This window comes from Dermacentor albipictus, chromosome 1 (assembly GCF_038994185.2).
Source record: "Dermacentor albipictus isolate Rhodes 1998 colony chromosome 1, USDA_Dalb.pri_finalv2, whole genome shotgun sequence".
NCBI lineage: Eukaryota > Metazoa > Arthropoda > Arachnida > Ixodida > Ixodidae > Dermacentor > Dermacentor albipictus.
This window is the reverse complement of record NC_091821.1, coordinates 244,805,753-244,822,469: the sequence shown is the minus strand read 5'-3', so window position 1 is coordinate 244,822,469 and position 16,717 is coordinate 244,805,753. Positions and strand designations below refer to the sequence as shown.

The 16,717-nt window shown below is 47.4% G+C and overlaps 1 protein-coding gene across 2 annotated transcripts in view; it reads left to right on the top strand.

Annotated features, from left to right (window-relative positions):
* Positions 1-8,438: 8,438 nt before the first annotated feature.
* Positions 8,439-16,717, top strand: part of LOC135907927 (unextended protein-like) — a 67,449-nt gene continuing 59,170 nt past the window's right edge. Inside the window, exon 1 of one of the 2 annotated variants that reach the window (XM_065439716.1) lies at positions 8,439-8,994. In XM_065439716.1, the coding sequence (XP_065295788.1) occupies positions 8,822-8,994 (173 nt within the window). In that variant the 5' untranslated portion in view covers positions 8,439-8,821. Of the gene's footprint in view, positions 9,004-16,717 lie in introns of both variants that reach the window. The other variant, XM_065439715.1, reaches the window with a different exon arrangement.

Below are 16,717 nucleotides of genomic sequence, written 5' to 3'. Positions count from 1 at the left end.
TTCGTGTAAATATAGTATTTGTGTGTGTGACGCTGTGACGCGAGTGCAATGAACTATAATTAACACGAGCGTGCGCGTGTGTGACGACAGCAGCAAGACGACGACAACGACGGTAACGACAATCGCATTGTTTCTACGAACGATCACATTCATGTGAAAGAGCGCCATGGACGTGCGGAATGGGCAAGAAACGCGGAAAGTGAATGCTCGCTGACGGCAGCACATGGTATCACTTGGAGGACACAAACGGATGACTTGACGGTGAAACTGCACCAAAACCTGAAGCCCGTGTCCTTTTATAGCCATTCGGACAAGTGGCGTACTACTTTGCTCGCCTTGGACCAGCCGTGATGACGCTGCCACAGTGGAATTCGGTGCGCCAGGAAACAGCAGGCCTCGATGTTTGGTTAAGCGGCCTGGTAACGACGAGAAGGGCCGCGAAACTCAGGTACGAAGTTCAGGAGGAACGAGGAGGCGGCGCGTTGGGGCCCGGAAATCGGCGTGCGTGGGAAACTTGCTTCTCCATCGCTATTTGAACGGGTGCAACCACCACCCATTGCTGTGCTGCCGAAATGGCGGGATCTTCTTACGCGTGCCGTCTTGCTCGAGCGCCACTCGCACGTGAGAATCAGAGGCGAGAGTCGGCTTACGAAGCGGGAATGACGAAGCAACGACCACCGCGGCATCCCGAACACGAGCATGTAGGCATCGGGCCAAGTTAGTTGACAACTTGGTTCACTAGGCCGGCATAAGTTATTGTCATGGTAACAATCTCATGAAATGCATGTGAAGAATTTATCATTTTTTGTCATGAATGTCATGGCATTCATGGGAATCATGTGATAACATGACATACATACATGCATTCATGACATTTATGCTAATCAGGTCATGTTATGTCATTTATGTCACACATCCATGTTGTGAGACGCCTTCCCAGAATATATCCAGTTAAAGAAATGGATATCATGTCAATAATTCCATTGTCACGTCATCTCATTTATGACATTTATGCTATGCACTTGACATACAGCCTGTTAATGAAACTATCACGAAGTCATCACCGCAAGTCACTTAGGTCATTCATGAAACACGACATGGCATGCATGTCATTTATGTGCTCATTCATGCCGTGTCAGATATGTACATTTTTAACAAGTTATGTATCAGGATATCCATGACATGAATGAAATGACATGCATCACATGAATGACATAAATGACATGCGGTTATGACGTCGTGGTCGTTGCTTTAACTGGATAGATATCAAGATATGTGGGATGAGACATGCGTGCATGAGATGTTCATGCATGTTTTGTCCTTATTCATGTCGGCACGTGCATGACATGCCATGCAATTCATGGCACTAATGTCATGTCAGTCACATCCATATATATGAATATGACACAAGTGTCATCACATTAATGACATGCGTGTCATGACATGAGTGCCACGATTTGCATGACATGTCATGTACGTCACGACATGACAATAACGAGAACACATGCTCGAGCATGTCAAGCCATGTCATCTACTTGGAACGAATTATAAGTGCTGCACCAGTTTCGAGATATTAATTTGACTGAGTGCATTGGCTTTCCAGTTACTTTTGTGCTTCAGTGCATAAGACAACCTTTTCATGAAAAGGTAAGTGGAACAACAGTGCATTTTTAAAGCAAGTTTGATGGCGCATACCTCGAAACCGGTGCCATCCTACGGTATTTAGTCAGACCAGGCACGACCAAGCATCGTAGGTTTTATAATTGTATCTTGCACCATGTTTTTTTTTAACCTTCTTTAATCTCTGTCTCTTTTTTTTATACAGCTTGGCTAAAATTAACGGCGCACCCTATATACCCAGTTGAAGAAACGACCACGATGGCATCACGACGTAGGAAGCGAGATAGATAAAGAGATACACTTAAAGCGCCTGAATTTCGCAACGAATGCTTCGCATTAAACATTTGGCTTCCAAACACCCAAACGTAAGCGTTCCGTTTCCAATAAATGCAACAATAGCTGCCTTTCGTTGCCATCACCAGTGTATAGAGATACGTGTGACTGGTCCCCTGTACAAATATTTATTTATTTATTTATTTACTTATTTATTCACTTATGTATTTATTAAGTGACACGCCAAACGAGGAGAAATCGGAGATCCATGTAGCTTATACTTACCGCGATATGCAAATGAATTCTAAATATTGACAATCGCCAGCGATGGGGTGATTGTCAGTGCGACTTCACTCGCCCATTGAAACCACATCTTTATATCAGAGAGAGAGAGAGAGAGAGAGAGAAAGATAGATAGATAGATAGATAGATAGATAGATAGATAGATAGATAGATAGATAGATAGATAGATAGATAGATAGATAGATAGATAGATAGATAGATAGATAGATAGATAGATAGATAGATAGATAGATAGATAGATAGATAGATAGATAGATAGATAGATAGATAGATAGATAGATAGATAGATAGATAGATAGATAGATAGATAGATAGATAGATAGATAGATAGATAGATAGAGAAAGAGAGAGAGTGCGTTCATTGGGTGCTCGCTCCCTTTTGAGTTAGGAAAAAAAGGTCTTACGAACGCTCCTGCACACGACGTCGAGAGTAGATCCAATGATTATTCCTTACTTCTCCTCTTACGTTTCATTCAATTTATCCCCACCTCCCAGAACGGGGTAGCCAAGCGGAACGTCAATATTTTGGTTAAACTTCGCCTGTCTTTCCCTTTGTTCTGTTTCTCTCCCACAAGAAGAGTGGGCTAATGTAATGAGAATCGCTGAGAAGTCAAACGGATGAGCCCTGTTTAGGCAGGGTGATATTAAAAGTAGGCAAGACTAAACTCCGCAAAAGAAAAAAGAAATATCTGAAATCATAACGCTTCGCTGGGTGCATTCATCAGGTTTCGTTGATTACTGCTGCTCATAAGGACGACAGAGAGGTCGAAAGACAGGCAAGAACAAACGCTCGCCGAAATTGCGATCGCCCTGGGGCGACTCTTTCTTTTTTCGAAACGTTACTCGCGCGACACCCATGATGTAGCAGAATGTGTTGCGAAAGCTTGCGTTTGTATGTTTTCCGTTTCTGAAAGTCCCCTCGTGGCGATGCTCTCTCACGGGCTTCTCAGTTACCGTTCCCGAGCGTCCGCTTGTCGTTCGCTTCTTCGTTTTCTTCGCGTCAGCGGCCGAGGAAGCAGGTGGGTCTGCCGGGCTGAAATGCGAGCCCCCTTATCGGAGCCCGGCTCTGGTGGCTACCGAGCGCGCAAGGAGGGCAAACGCTGGATGGGAAAAAAGCAAGCTCCGAGGTTGAGCGCGCGGGAGGACGCGTTTCAGCCCGTCGACGGCCGCGAGAAACGTGATCGATGGAGAAAATCACACGCGCTCGGGCCAGCCACCGCTGTACGCGGCAGCCACGTGGGAACCGGATCGGCATTGTTTCTCTGTGGTCGCTAGGTGAGAGTTGCGCAGCGCATTCCTCGCGTGCGTCGCAGCGCACCGTGATACGAGGAAGGGGGGGGGGGGGGGGGAGGTCTCTGTTTTTTCTTTCTTTTCACTCTCGCATCTGCAATAGAACGGCCGTGCTGGAACGAGTCGGCGCGAAAGATGCGGAGTGTGGTATACTAGCGGGGCTTCTGTGCAGCCTTACCGGCCATTTGTTTTGATTATTTTGCGCTAGATTCAGCGACTGTCGCCCTTCGGTATGCACCATTGGTGTCCTTCAGTAACGTTTTGCGAGGGCGTTTCTCAATGCGTTTTGAAATCGCGGCCAGCCCGCGATTTTATACCGCCGCAGGTCCCGGACGGCGCACCGGGTGTGGCAGTCGCATAGCGATTAGAAACCAGCTGGAGCAGGCAGGTCCTCCTCTCTCTTTCGTTTGTGTCAGTTTCGTTTCGCGAGCCGGCTTGCTGCCGAAAAAAAAAGAAACGATATTTCAGTATTGCGTATTGCCGCCGTCTCGTGCGCATTTAATTAAGCAAGCAGTTGCTTTCGAGGACAAGCGAGGCGTGCATGTGTTAGTTTGCGTCTTCGTATGCCAGATGACATCTTACGCGGTGTTGTTTTGTCGCACACGCCCGCGTCCAATGTGCGATTCCAGTTTCACCACTGAGCTTGACTCGCGTTTACTTGTCCCCGTACGATGGCAGACTGGGCATACCGGAGACGCAACAAGCAGCCATCTCAATTTCGAGAGCTATAACTATGCCTTTTCTTTTCCTTTGTTCTCTCGTACGCCAATTCCCAGCCGCCGGCGCCTCGCGGCCTTCCCAGCTGCAAGCGACACAATACCGCCCCGTCGACGCGCAGCCGAACGCGCCAGGAATGAAGAGCGCGCGCGGGGTCGCAGCGGCGGGGGCTTCGAAGACAATCACGCGAGCGGCGGATCCAGAAATGGTGCTGCGAGGAAATAAGCGCAACGCGTAGAAAAAAGAACCGAAAAAATCGGGACTCGCTGGAACGAGACGAGTTGACAGCGGTGCGCCTGCGCCCCCTGCGCCGACAGAGTCAGCCAGGCCGCGCACTTCAGGGGTTGCAGCAGCAGCAGCAGCAGCCGGGGCGCCGCAGAGCGCCCGCGCGCGCACCGACGATGGAAGCTGTCCTGATTAGTTCTTTAATATCCGCGTGGACAGAGCGTCGCTCTCTATACCTGGCATAAGCCTGTCCCGGGCGCCCCTTTGTCGCGCGTTTAGCAAGGCGGGAAGCGCGCGGCTCTCAAACGGGGAAATGGAAGGGGGGGAGAGGACGTTATCTGCGACGCGGCGCCGTGGCAAGTGGCCACGAAAACGGCCCTCACGGCGGGCTTGATGAGCATCACGCCTCGTTCCGTTGTTTACCGCCGGCACGGCCGCTTCGCGCCCAGACGAGACCGACGGCCAAAGGGGGCGGCGTCGAGCCTCCTGTCAGTGGAGACCGACCGCGCGCGACGTGGCATTCGCCCAACCGTCGGGAAGACGTCGCGGTTTTCCACTGCGAGGAAATAACAGCGCTAAGTGGCGCGACCTTTCGCTTTTTTTCTTCACGGTCGCCGCAGCCGTGCGCTGTTCCGAAGGTTAGCCTGGGACGCGCCGCTGTTGGGGTCGTCGGGCGGCGATAATGACTGCTGCTGATGCGTATTTGCCTGTGCACCCGGGCTGTAATGAACCCCTGCGCTCGCTACAACTCCACCACGGCGCCGAGGAAGAATAGAAACGTGACCGCGGCTGGACAGCGTTGCCTAGCGATCAACGGCGCGCGCGAAACGCGTTTCTTGATTGGCCAACTGGGCAACCCAGTGGGCCCATCCAGCAACGCGATACGCAGCTCAGTCCGCCGTCGCCCTTGAGGGGACGCCTTCCGCCCTACGCAGGTCCAGACTACATGTGCGAAAATACAGACCCGTCGTTCTGCGCCGAGATCTTGACCATATTGTGCAGCTAGAAATGCTTCTGCTTTCGTGCAATCTATTCAGACGCCGACGCTCGAGACGCTCAGACGCTCGAGCAAACGTATGTTCATCAAAGACGACAAACTTTGCAACAGCTGGTTCTCAGCAGCGCAGCACTGGACATTCTCCCAGTTCTCTCCCATAATACATAAGCTTAGTTACTAAACTGTTCAGTCTGGTTGTGCCGACAAGGCGTGCGTTAGCCATAATCATGGCATCAAGCCCTACACACTTAATCTTTTATCGATCATTGCCGACGCGTTTCTTTAGCATAATGTATGACGAATTTATGCCGAGCCTCGGAAAAAATTTGTTGCGTCCAAATATGGCTTGGAAAGGAAGGAGGCCCGGGTGGGTGTCGTTAGATAAAACTGCTTCTTGTACTAAGCGGTACTACTTCGTGGTACTAAAAAAGATCACAGAAGCGTGTCACCTATGCTGGGTTCTTTTCAGCATTAATTCAACGATAGTGATCGACGGGCAACGGAATAAAACGGCACTCTGGAGCTCGGTCCCAAAATTAAGCTTTTCTGAAAAAAAGAATTAACATTTGCGTATCCAACTGATACAGCTTTTTTGTGTTATTTAATTCGTTGTTGTAATTGTCGTCGTCGTTGTTTTTCCATCGACATAGAAATTTCTTGACACTTATGCCACCCCATACGCGCGACCCGACTGGAGTATCCACAAACGCGCATCCCTCCATTCCGCCTTTCTGGAATGGTGTTGAAACTTTTTGAAAGTGGCACTATAGGGGCTGAGTTATGAAACGATAAGAATAGCGGAAACCGAATCGCCCCATTTAAAAACAAATTACAATACCGCATGAAGCCAACAGACATTGTCTTCTACGAAAGTGAGCAGGAGTCAGCAGGAGTGCTAATGTCTAAACTTGATTTTCGTGTCGCATCACGAGAATACGAGCTACTACTTTGCCGACTAACATCAGCGCTAGGTAGCAACACGAAAATTAACATCACTTCGTAGTACCACAAAAGATAGCAGAAGCATGTCACCTGTACTGGTTGGCGCTTAGTTTCTGCAGTGAGTTTCTGAAGTTAAAGCATATACCTAAAGTGTGCTCTTAATAGTAACGCTTGCGTAACTCCGGCCATTCCATCTATCCTAAGCCCTGTAAGGGCCTCACAAAGGCGGAGGAGCGCATTCTCTTTCGCCTTTACACCAAAACTATATACTGTGCTCGGCAGTCTTAAAATATTTTGACCCCGCTTGCACGGGGAAGTGCCCGCACTGTGAAGAAAAGTCATCAGAAACTTTCCACGGTGTGGGCATTTCAAAAACCCCCAAATCCAACTTCCCCATCCAACCCTTTCCGGGAGGGAGGCAGCCCTGCTCGGTTGCTCTGACCTGACGGCCCAGCGGGCCTTGGTCGAGTGGGCCCGGGCGGCGGCCGACGCAAATGGGCTCCCGTAAGGGGGAGCCCACCTAGTGCTTGTAAGGGGCAGCCCCGCACCCTTCCTGTACAAAACTTCTGTAAATAAATGTTTTTCAGACAGACAGAGAGCAACTTTATGATTAGGAGTAGTGTGATGTTTTTGAAGTTCATGCAGGCCAATTTCATCGAAGCAGCTCTTCGACCATGGCCACGGGGCCATTGACTAAACGCAGCGTCCCTCGAATGTACTCTTCCCTCAAAAAAGAGATAACAGCAAGCGCCTCAACGTACGGCTCTGAGCTCCACCGACACAGTTTCTCATGTAAACGTTTAATGTTTTGTGGTAGTTAACAATTAACACAGATTGATTGATTGATTGATTGATTGATTGATTGATTGATTGATTGATTGATTGATTGATTGATTGATTGATTGATTGATTGATTGATTGATTGATTGATTGATGAAGCTGAACATCTGCACCATGCGACAAAGCACGAACATTTGCAGATACTAACACTTTTCACGCAACCTCACCTCTTCACCTTCTACGAAACCTCATCCCAGAGTGTCCGTCGCCCTGAATTCACTATGGCGGATGCCCCAATACTAAAATATTCTATAGAAGTGCCCTCCTTCTCCATGATCTTCTCCCCACCAACACCCGTCTCACATTTCCATCCAATGCCGGGTGGCTGACCACGGTTTCATAACGTCAAGACCAGCAATAACCGAAGATTTCTATCGAAGCAGCTTTTCTAAATAGACCATAGGGCCATTGATTGAAGGCAGCTTCCTCCAGCATGTAGTCATCCCTCCAAAGACGGATAATTACAAAGCTCTTAACGTATGGCCCTGAGCGCAACCGACATGCGCCTTTTAGGTCACAAAAATAAAATGTTTTACTCTCTGTTTACGTGTTTCTCACTCAAGTGTAATTACCATTGCGGTAAATAAACAATGATTGATTACATGATTATTTAATTGTTTAACTTTCATTCCTAGCACTCCAAGGAACCAGAGAAAAAGATTTGCCGTCACCTCGGCAAAAACAAAAACAGAACAGAAATATTCGACTAGTTTTGTTAAAGAACGCTGCAGAAGGCGTTTGAAAATTTGCCTCTGCATCCCTTGTACCCTGACGATCTAAACCAGGATAACCATCGGAACTATCGATTTTACAATCATGGGAGCTACTGCAGTGACGCCTCCGTTCGATCTGCTGCAGCGCAGCGTGCGTGGCAAAAACCAAAAGATAAGGCTACATCTATTTTTTTTGTTGTTGTTTACCTGGATCATTGACCTTCTGCTTTGCCGCGAACTCGGGAGCGTCGGCTGTTAAGGTGCGGTGGCGAGTCATCGGAAATCATGCGCGGCGAGCCTTGGAAGGTGAGTGACTCGGTGTCGCACCGCGAGTGCGCGAGCAACTGGGCTGCGTTCTAACAGCAACGCGTGTTTACGGCAAGTCATTTAGCACATACGCATATGGTCCAATCATCGCGCTGATTGAAATGCATTTGAGTTGCCGACTCATACCGCTTGCGGCGCCCGATTTACACGTAGAAAAATTAAACGATGCGAAGAAGTCCGGGGGAGTTTAACGGCGGAGTCCGCGCCATCGCCTTGCTTGACCAAGCGTGGCGTATGCGGCGGGTCCTCGCAGGACACCATGGAGGTACACGCTTTGAGGCAAGGAAGTTTTTTTTGTTTGCCGACCGTCGGGGCGGGGACAGATACAACGCTATCGGCTACAGGTCAAGTGCCGTTGTCGCGCCGTCATTTCCACTGGAGCCCCGCGCGGACAGATCTATTGTTTTTAATTGCACAGCGTCGTTTATCGGCGCGCCCGGGAAGAGCCCGATAAGCGCCGATCGGTCCGCGCCCCGTGTGCGAGCGGGCATATCGGCTACAAAGAACGTGCGGCTCGCACTCATGTTGCAGCACGAAAGGACTCGAGGCTCAAGAGACAACCTCTCGTTCGGATATGCTAAGCGTGTTGTGTGATGCCAGTGACAAAGGCTGCGCGCTTTCGACCTCGGCTCCTCGCGTGGCCTCTCGGTGCAACCTGCAACGCGACGCCGACGATGAAGACGACTCGCCGGCAGCAAGAACACCGGCCGGTGCGGTCGTGACTCGGCGCCCGCGCTTCAGCGCAAGGTACTGCAGGTAATATGATAATTCCTAACGATAATAATTTGTAATACGATAATACGGTAATAATTCGCAAGGCCTGCTGATGTACACTTCGCATGGCGCAAGCAACTCCGTGAATTCCCCGGCATCGGGCTTACGATGGCTCAATGCCGGGACACGCACGGGAGCGCGTCGGCATAAAGTAAGTGCTGTCGAGGGGGGGTGCTTTCTATACTTCGGATAGCTTGGCACAGCATCATGGAAGGAAGCGAAGGTCGCGATATTGCGGCACAAGAGTTGTTGCGAGGACTACGTTATCACGACTATAGATAGAGCCGCAAGCATAGACCTAAATCGAGCGCTTGCAGACGCTCGCGTACGAGGAAACCAATTGTGGCGCGAAATATTGTAGCCTTTGGAAACGTTACATATATATAGATATATGTAGCGAACGTTTGATTTCGACATTTCGGCCTTCATCAAGACTGCGATTGGAAGCACTCAGAGCTGTTGTTATTGGTATTCATGACCCGGTATTGTACGCGTGTTTGTATTATGCTACACTTTATTTTCCCTTTCTCTTTTTTTCTCTACTTGAGTGAATGCGCGCGTGTTGCTTTTCATGACGCTATACGGTTTTTTTTTCGTTTTTTTCTTTAAATTTCTTTCACTCTTGCACAGATAATGTGTAAGTTGAACTCTGGGCTCTTGCAATTGCCTACTCTTGATGAAGGCCGTACACTGGCGGAAACGTCGAAATCAAAGTTTTGTTTTTGCTTTTCTACCTGCGCCTGCACTTTCAATTAATCAAGCACCGAATCCGAGGAACTACTTTCTTGACATATATACCACGAGATTTTTTTTTTTTAGGAGGTCCAAAATATTTTTCAAGATTGCCTGTCACAGATAGCAAAATTCGAACCCTTGATCTATATAACTCCATGAGGCGGCCACTACTTCAACGCGAATTCGAAATGCCTGATTAAATAATTAGCCTAATTACCACAAATAACTCTTTATTTAATGATTTTACGGCGCGTATTTGAATCTACGAATTATAGCCGGTAATTTTGCAAGGCGTATCCACTTGGAATGCATTGTCTTTGGCTGCACCAGTTTCGAGATATTAATTTTCAATGTGTCCGACCATTGGTGTTCCGGTTAGGCTTGTGCTTCAATGCATAAAACAGCGTTTCCTTAAAAGAAACAAGCGGAACGCCTATACATTTCGTCGGTAACCTTGAAGATTAATATCTTGAAACTGGTGCAGTCCAAGAGAATTCGTTCCAAGTGGATGCGGTTTGCATAGTCACTGGCTATAATTCGTGGATTTAAACACGTGCCGTAATATCATTAAGTAAAAAGTTAGTTGGTTCGCGTACCGCGCATTAGGTGCACATTAAAGAACTCCTGGTGGTCAAAATTAATGCGAAGTCCTCCGCTACGGCGTGCCTCATTATCAAACCGTGGTTTTTTTTGGAACCTAAAACGCCAGAATTTAACTTCTTCTTAGGAAGCCTCGTGCTTGTACGCACATAAAACGTGCACCGCCTCGTGTGTACGTATGTGTCGCGTTGCAACAACTTTTCCCCGACTGTTCCACAATAAACGTTTCCCCGCTTTTCTGGTATACATTCTGAGCAGAACACGTGTTGAATTTGTGCTTCATTGCTTGCGCTGATTGCTGCTGAGAACAAGCAGATGTAGTCACGGCTGCTGGATCACCAGCTCTTGTCGATTTGATGGCAAAGCGAGTCGAATATTGCCGATAATTCTCCGGCCAACGGCCCTGTCATGCAGAATGCGCAGTTTGTCGCGAGGGTACTGAGGGTGCGAGCAGCATTGCGCGTGTCCAATACACAAAGGAAGGCCACCCGAAAAACTCCGAGTGACCCTTAATACTGCTGCAGAACATTTCAGGCGCCCATCCTGAGCGATGCACGTACACTATGTAGTTGCTGTGTGCGCAAGCAGGACATGTGCCCCTTTCACCAACACTGACCAGCATGTCTATTGGTCGCGTGCGAATCCCAATTTGGGATCAGATAAATGCATATACATCTGGACACAGTCGTGGACGAGCCAGTTCAAATTCCTTCTCTACTTAAACACCGCAGTAGTCCCGTGGCTATATATGCTGTTGCGCTGCCGAGGTCGCGGATTCGATTCAGGCCGCAACGGTCGCATTTCGATTGGGGGGCGACGTGCGAAAAACGCATTTAGGCGCACGTTAGAGAACCCTAGGTGATGAAAATAAAACCGGAGTGCCCCACGAAGCCATGCCTCATTATCGTATCGTGGGTTCTGGCACGTAAAACCCCGTAATTAATTTTATCTTCGTCTCTGCTTAGGCCTGCAACGCTTAAAAGAAAGAGCGCGTGGAATGAAAGCGCGGAGATAAAAAAAGATTTGCTGAAGTTGCGCGGAACGCACATGCGTGGCCTATACAGCTCCGAGCTCTCGTGCACTTGGCAGCGAATGATGGTCGGTCGGCCTAGTCAGCAGTGTAGGGCAACATGCGCACGCGCCGCTATCGGTGCCCCATATTGTTTCCTTTCTTGCACACCGTAGCACTTTGATCAAACTGACGTGATGGGACCGCGGGGACGGCGCTCGCCGAGGGAACGGGAGCCCAAGAGCTGAGCTCCAAAATCGGACCCCTCGGTTTCCCTACTCTCGCGTTTATGCATATGTTGACTGTTCTTGATTTCCCGGTGTTGCTGTGGATGTATATAAAAAACAAAACTTGAAGGCAAGCGTATTCGAAGTCTTCTCCAATTTGTTTTATAATTCTGAAGCGATTGTGTTTCGAGATATTCAGTCAAATTTGGCCCTCATTACACTGTTTTCGCATTCCGAGGCGGAAGTCTTTGCACAAGGGGCAAACTCTCATATGTGGTATCTGGGTGCGGGGGGCACGGAGTATGCATGCCAGTCTCCTTTTAGTAAGAAGGAGCGCAGCTGTTATCAGCTCCACCCGTCATAATAGACTGGCGTGCTAAAGGGAATCGGCGACCTCACATGGCAGGGGGGAGAATATATATATATATATATATATATATATATATATATATATATATATATATATATATATAAGTTGTCGATCTGTTCACTATGTCGCGAAAACGCCAAACCACACAAAACGCCCCTGTAAGCAGCATTTGGGGAGCTGGCTGTACATTTTTATTAACATTCTTGAGAGGCATACAACTTTGAAGGCCCGGTATATGCCTTGTTTTTTTCTACCGAATAAACTGTCCCGCTTTGTGTGAACTCACAGGCTCTGATTTGGCACAGTCTCGATAACATACTGCAGTGGCTACTTTTCAAGCTCAACTCGTGGAAGTTCTGGAGCATCAACTTCATGCTGTGAGAAAAATGCACTATTTTTCTGACAGTGCATCATCATTGCACAAGAACAATAAAAATTGCCGAATTTATGACACCATGAAAGTTTACTTTCATGGTGTCATAAATTTGAAAGTTTACTTGCCACGAAAGTTTACCATGATAGTTTACTTGTCATGAAAGTTTTACTTGCCGAAAGTTTACTTGCCGAATGGAACTTTTTTGCAAGGTCTCATGGGAAGAGCGCTTGCACCGTGACGTGGTCGGCAGCCAGGCCCTGTCTTCAAACACCTCATACCAAGGACACATATTTACACCCCCATCAGCTTTCTACGTGGGCGGAAAGGAAGAGCAAAGTTATATACGTGCTACGAGAGCCCCCGTCCCTAGAAAGAAAGGCTGAAAAAGAAAAAAGAACTATCAGCAAGGTTCGAGTCTGAAACGTAGGCGCACCTTTGACCATTTCGTAACATCATCGCTGACGACCGACAACGCTGGGATCACCTTCTCCTGAGCCTCACGGACATTTCAAATGGCGAAGCCCGTACGTCGGCGCCGGCAGTGAAAACGGAAACCTCCCGAAAGCGCCAAAACTGGACACACAACCTGTAAGCTCTGAAGTAGCAGCTCCTAGTATCAATCGGCTGCCGATGATGCCCTTCCGATATGTGGTGCCAGCTAGCCACACTGTCTTAAAGCTGCCCACAATGCAAGAGCACAAAGCAGCATGTGGTCTGTTGCCCTGGAGAAGCGCCTTTTGCAGTGAAGCGGCCTTACGACCTGGCGCCTTAGGACGCGGCGGACTCTCAATATAAAGATTTTTTTTTCTCTCGCCTAAAACAAAAATTGCTCCGATTAAACTTTCAGAAATAAATTTCTGAAAATTTGATGAAAATTTAATCTTTACTTGGGCCTCATCGACAAGCTACATGCGCCTAAACAGGAGGCATTTCGCGCATTTTTCGATGTTAAGGCCTCTTCCGCTTCGAAAATGCTCGCCCATCCACTTCAATACTTTTTTACTCATTTATCGCTAGCTATACAACTAAATGACACAGTTGTATCGGTTTTGTAAAGGGTGCAAGAATTTTTTAAAATTCAATATTGGCCCAGAATCGCCGTATTTCAGCACCACAACGCACATTGGGAGACAATGTAGCGGTCTCAACTGGAATAAGAAAGTGTGATCGCTTTTCTAGCAACTATAGCAGATTTTCATGCGCTCCACTAGTATTTTAATTTTGCTGACATTTCCTTTCAACACAAGTTTTCGTCACTGTTGCAATATTCAAATCGCTGTAAGAGACAGAAAATTATTTCTTGCATAAATAACCTAGGAGGACAAATAGTGAAGTGAAGTAATTGACTAGGATTTTTTAGAACGTAATATAGAGGGTCGAGTGCAGTGTCTAGGACGTTTGGCGTAGAATGACCCTCATGACGTGCCATGAACAAAAAAGCGTTTCATGGTGAAGGTAAATTCAGGCGTCTAACTGAATATTTTCAACTTGACCACGAAACGCTTTGTTTTTTCTTTAATATAATTGATTATGGATACCAAAAAAAAACATACGTGCATGAAGTGTATACGCACGTAGCGGACAATCGAAACAGCGATGACCACGTCTGCAAGCAGAATACAAAATGCCACACATCGCGAACAATTAATAACGCAAACAGCAGTTCTCTAAAACTGAGGCAACAAATACACTTCTTGAAAAGAGGATACCAGTCCGGTGGAAAGTCATTTTGATCACATCCACCGTGGTAGCTTAGTGGCTATGACGTTGCACCGCTGAGCTCAGAAGTCACCGGCTCGATCTTGGTCGCGGCGGCCCTATTTTGATAAAGACGAAATGCAAAAAACACTCGTGCACTTAGATTGAGGTGCATGTTGAAGAACCCCATGTGTCTCAAATTAATCCTGAGTCCCCCCCCCCCCCCCCGACTAAGGCGTGCCTCATGAGATCATCGTTTCGGCTACGTTAAACCCCAGAATTTAATTTTAACTTTGGCTATAAAGGTCTTTCAATTGCAATATTATCTGAATGAAATGGGCGAAGAAGCCATTCGTACATCAGACCCGAATGCGGAACCAATTGCTTGACCACGAAGCGCGCGCGTATTTCGATGACCAAACTTCTCACCTGTCTCAACAGCGTTGCACGCTAAGTATGAAACGGAGTATACAGTTGGCACTGGCACGTGATAAGCAGGCATGCGCGCGATTCCGGCCTTGTGGTTAGAGCGCCGATCGAGCTGTTGTGCCGGGAGACCGAGGTTCGATCCCACCGTCGTATTCGTAATTATTTTAAAACGAAGCTTTCTTAGCCTTCTTCGCATCACTTTGCTGAGCGTGGTTGCCGCTGTCTTGCCGAGTAACACCGACACAGAAAAATTATGGCAGAACCCATCTCAAGATGAATGTCGACGGCAATGCGATTAGCATTCAAGGTAAGCAGCTACACACCCTGATGCTCAAGCAATGTTTCTTTAAAATATGTACAGGTCCTTTTGAGACTTCCTTCGCTCCGGCTACATGCGACATACACTGTCTCCGGCATCGGACCACTTCGCTGTGACATTCGCTTGCCAAGGCCGCCCATGAGCATGACAGAATCACGAGGATTGTATGAAGATGTCGCAGTGACGACGATGGAGTGTCAATAAAGAAATGACGTTGATGGAACGACAAAGCCGGCACGACGACGATGGCACGTGGACAATGGGATGACGACGTATTTTTGACGGAGATGACGTGTCGGCGACGTTATGACTACAACCGGATGATGAAACTGGAATGACAACAACACGAAAATGACGATGACATCACAACGGCGGCATAATCACTATTGAATGACGACAGCGTGATTACGATAGAATGACGAAGAAGGATAGACGTCGATGCAACGACAAAGCCGATATGACCGGTATGACGACGACAAATAATGGGAAGACGCTGCTGAAGTGATCAGGATGTTAGAACGACAGCGTGATACGAGCGGCATGACAGCAATCGTATTACAACGGCCGTGTGAGAATGATGGCATGGTGAGAGCTTGATGACGAAGTGAGAATGACGACGAGGGACCGACTGCGGTGGCCTAATGACGACAGTGTGACAACGAATGCCTGACGACGACGCAATGACGACGATGACATGAAAAAGACATGATGATGATTTATGGATTTTATTGGCGCAAGGGCCGGTTATGACTAAAGAGCACCAACGGTATTATGTCAATGAGATGACGACGATGGCGTGATGACGGCGGGATGACGTAATCGGAATGACGACGCTGGAACGCCCACGATGGTGTAGTGACCACGAGCACATATATACCTACGTATACTAGTCCAAGCTGGTAAAGAACTTAGCCCATTGGGTCGGGTGTAGAAGGCGTGAGGACTATGGCATTACGAGAGTCAGATGACGAAGCTGGAATGACTGCAATAGAACACCCACGACGGCAGTACGACCACAAGCACATGCCTAGTGGCCCAAGCTGGTAGACAACTTGGGCCGCTGGGTCGGCATAAGATTAGATAGATAGATAGATAGATAGATAGATAGATAGATAGATAGATAGATAGATAGATAGATAGATAGATAGATAGATAGATAGATAGATAGATAGATAGATAGATAGATAGATAGATAGATAGATAGATAGATAGATAGATAGATAGATAGATAGATAGATAGATAGATAGATAGATAGATAGATAGATAGATAGATAGATAGATAGATAGATAGATAGATAGATAGATAGATAGATAGATAGATAGATAGATAGATAGATAGATAGATAGATAGATAGATAGATAGATAGATAGATAGATAGATAGATAGATAGATAGATAGATAGATAGATAGATAGATAGATAGATAGATATGCTCAAAACGCCTGAAGAAAGCAAAGAATGCTAATTGCATGAAACAATTATGCAGATGCAAAGCGCACTTACGAATCTATACAAAAGCTTTCGTGAAGTGGCTTAATAATTGCTGTAAAAATGCAGATCAACGAGCTATTAGAATAATTGTGGAGCGGTTAATGAAATGCTATGCAACTGATCATCTGCCCACGTTTCTCAACATAGCAATTATGTTTCTGCTTCGCAAGATGCAGAGAGCCACACCCAGCGACCCACGCCCCTTCGCGTACTGTCTCCAGGATCGGCCCCAACTTTACTTGGCCAGAAACCGACCGAACAGCCACGTCACACGTACCATGGGAGAGGAGGCATAAAGCGTTGCCGGAAACTGTAGGGGTAGGACAGATGGTGCTTACGCATAAGCCTATGTGTTATGCGAGTGCTGTTCTGTGTATGAGCGATTCAGCAGCACAAGCATCAGCCATGCTCACCAAAGTCCGGGAAGGTTCACGAGGGAAG